The sequence below is a fragment of the Equus quagga genome, chromosome 17, assembly GCF_021613505.1.
Source record: "Equus quagga isolate Etosha38 chromosome 17, UCLA_HA_Equagga_1.0, whole genome shotgun sequence".
Taxonomy (NCBI): domain Eukaryota; kingdom Metazoa; phylum Chordata; class Mammalia; order Perissodactyla; family Equidae; genus Equus; species Equus quagga.
Genome location: NC_060283.1, coordinates 2,371,167 through 2,373,987, shown reverse-complemented (window position 1 = coordinate 2,373,987; position 2,821 = coordinate 2,371,167). Strand labels below are relative to the sequence as shown.

At 54.0% G+C, this 2,821-nt stretch overlaps 1 protein-coding gene across 1 annotated transcript in view; it reads right to left on the bottom strand.

Moving 5' to 3' along the window:
• Nucleotides 1–401: 401 nt before the first annotated feature.
• The window catches only part of IFITM10 (interferon induced transmembrane protein 10), an 8,278-nt gene continuing 5,858 nt past the window's right edge, over nt 402–2,821 (bottom strand). Inside the window, exon 4 of the mRNA XM_046644083.1 lies at nt 402–1,022. Within this exon, the coding sequence (XP_046500039.1) occupies nt 873–1,022 (150 nt within the window). The 3' untranslated portion in view covers nt 402–872. The remainder of the gene's footprint in view (nt 1,023–2,821) is intronic.

Below are 2,821 nucleotides of genomic sequence, written 5' to 3'. Positions count from 1 at the left end.
GGACCCCTGAGACGGACAGGGATTGGCCAGGACACTGTGCCCTGCCTGTGCTCCCTCCCGGCAAACGTGGTGGCCTTCTTGGTTCTAACCGTCAGCCATGGGCGGCTGTGCTTGTGCTGCCTCTGCGCCCATTCCTTTCTCTCCGAGGAGATGCCTGATGCCGGTCCTCGAGGGGACTCGTGCTTGGGGTACCCTCCTCCAAAAGCCCCCCAGTCCCGTCCCGTCTTGTGCAGCGGGCAGAAGACCATGTGGGTTACAGAGCACACTTTCCCTGGCAAAGGCAGCCGGGATGCAGCCTGTGGGGCCCTGGACCGCCAGACACTGCCTAAATGGGGTTCCCATACCTCCAGATTCCCCATGCCCTGTGCAGGCAGGGGCCACAAGGCTGGGCCGGAGCTAGACAGGTATTTTATTGAAAGTTCACAGATACAAGAGCTCTGAGCAGGGTCACAGCTTGGAGGAGGTGGGGGCGGGGAGGATGGAGCAAGTCCCCAGATGCTGGCAGCCGCCCCATCCTGGGGAGCTCCCACAGAAGCCCTTCTTGCCGGGTGTCAGGTCTGAGGGGCCCCAGGAGCCTGGGGGGACACAGGAGGGTAGGGAAGGCAGCCACTGGAAGCCAGGGTGCAACAGCACAGGAAGAAACCCATGCTCCCCAGAAACAGGCCAGGAGGCAGAGGGGTGGCCAGCACAAAGCTCACAGCCACCTGACTGTACAGAGCTTCTGACGGCCTCAGGCCCAGGTCACAGCTTCAGGGGGCCCCCAGGGCAGACGCCCTGCTCTGCCTCAACCGCACGGCATCCCTTATCATGTCAATCACAAGAATGAACAGGTCAGTGCTTCGTCTCCGTGGCCGGCGGGGCGTGTCGGGGCCTCAGTAGTCAGTGAGCGGGTACCGCAGGAAGATGAAGACCAGGATGAGACACGAGGCCGCCAGGGCAGAGCTGGTGATGTTGAACAGCCGGGCCGTCTTGGCGTCCTCCACCGCTCCATTCAGGTCATTGAGAAGCTTCTTGTCCCGAACCTGAAGCCAGAAAGAGGAGGTGAGACCAGTGGCCAGAAGCAGGGAGTGAACGCCGGGGCCAGGCGGGATGGCGGGAGGGCAGAGAGCAGGTCAGAGTACAGCACAGAGCCCGTGTCAGTGCCCGACCCTGACACCCGTACTGTGGTTCTGGAAGAAAACGTCCCTGCTCTGGGGCAACACCCTGAGGACCGAGGGGCATAGGGACCCCATGTCTGAAACTTACTCTCAAACAGTTTATAAAATAAATAACATGTATGTATAGAGGGAGGGAAGGAAACGATGAATATGGTGACATATGGGTGAAGGGCACACAGGAATTCTTTGTGGGTTTTTTTTTTTTTGGAACTTTTCTGTAAGTCTGAAATTATTTAAAACAAAACAGATTCTTAACAATACTGCATTGTATACTTGAAAGTTGCTAAGAGAGCAGATCTTTCCAAAAAAAAAGAAAGAAAGAAAGAAAAAAATACAGAAGCCAGCCTGGTGGCCAAGTGGTTAAAGTTCCATATGTTCCACTTCGGTGGCCCAGGTTTGCAGGTTCGGATCCTGGGTGCAGACCTACTTACTCATCAGCCATGTTAAGACCAACATACAAAGTAGAGGAGGACCGGACAGATGTTAGCTCAGGGACAATCTTCCTCAAGCAAAAGAAAGAGGAAGATTGGCAATGAATGTTAGCTCAGGGGGAATCTTCTTCACCAAAAAAAAAAAAAAAAAGGTAATTATATGAGGTGATGGGGGTATTAACTTACCCTATTGTGGAAATCATTTTGCAACATATACATGTATTGAATCACCACACTGTACACCTTAAACTTATACAACGTTATATGTCAATCATATCTCACTACAGCTGGAAAAATAAATAAAATAAAAGAGGAAGTTGGTCTCAGAGACAGTTATACAATGCGATGATGGAGCAACACAAATGTGTCCTAATTTGATTGGTCTCACCTCATTTATATTAACTGGGATTCCCTGAGAATGGACACTGCATAAACAGGACGGGCGGCGGTCCCCATGGTCTCTGGGAAGGGATATTAAGGTGAAGGGAGTGGGCTGGAGCCCAGGAAGTCCTGGGGAGACAGTGGACAGAGGTGGACCCATTTCCAAGATTCTCTGGCTGTGAAGAGACGTCCCTGAGGAGCATGGCACCCTCATCCAAGACACGTCTTAGGATTACCCTCTCCTTCCTCAGAGTCTCGAGTGCAGGTCTGAGCCTGCTGCAAGCAGAGAGCAAAGCCCAGGGGCGGAAGAGAAGGAGAAAGGAGAGAGCAGAAGAGGGGACCGAGGAAGTCTCTGCCTTCGTAGACTGATGGAGGGTGAGCAGACAGAGGCGGGGGCTGGGTTGAAGGCAGGAAGGTGAACACAGGTGACTGGACCCACTGATGTCTGGCTGGCCCAACAGGTGGCTTAGGCAGATGGACTCCCGGGAGGCCCGAAGAGGAAGAACAGATGGACAGGAGAACAGACGGGTAGTTGATGTGGTGGGTACACAGGTGGCAGCAGGGTGCAAATGTGACCAGGTGGATGGATTTCCTGTGAGTGGATGGAGGAGGGGGAATGTGGAAGGCACAAAGGGAAGAAAGAGAAGAAAGAAGATGAAGTCGTGGATGTACAGCAGTGGATGGAGGGAGGAAGGGAAGGAGGGAGTGGAGGGGAGTGGAATGGAGGGGAGGGGAGGGATGGGGAGGGGAGTGGAGAGGAAAGGAGGAGAGTCGAGTGGAGTAGAGTAGAAGGGAGGGGAGGGGAGGGATGGGGAAGGGAGTAGAAGGGAGTAAAGTGGAGGGGAAGGAAGG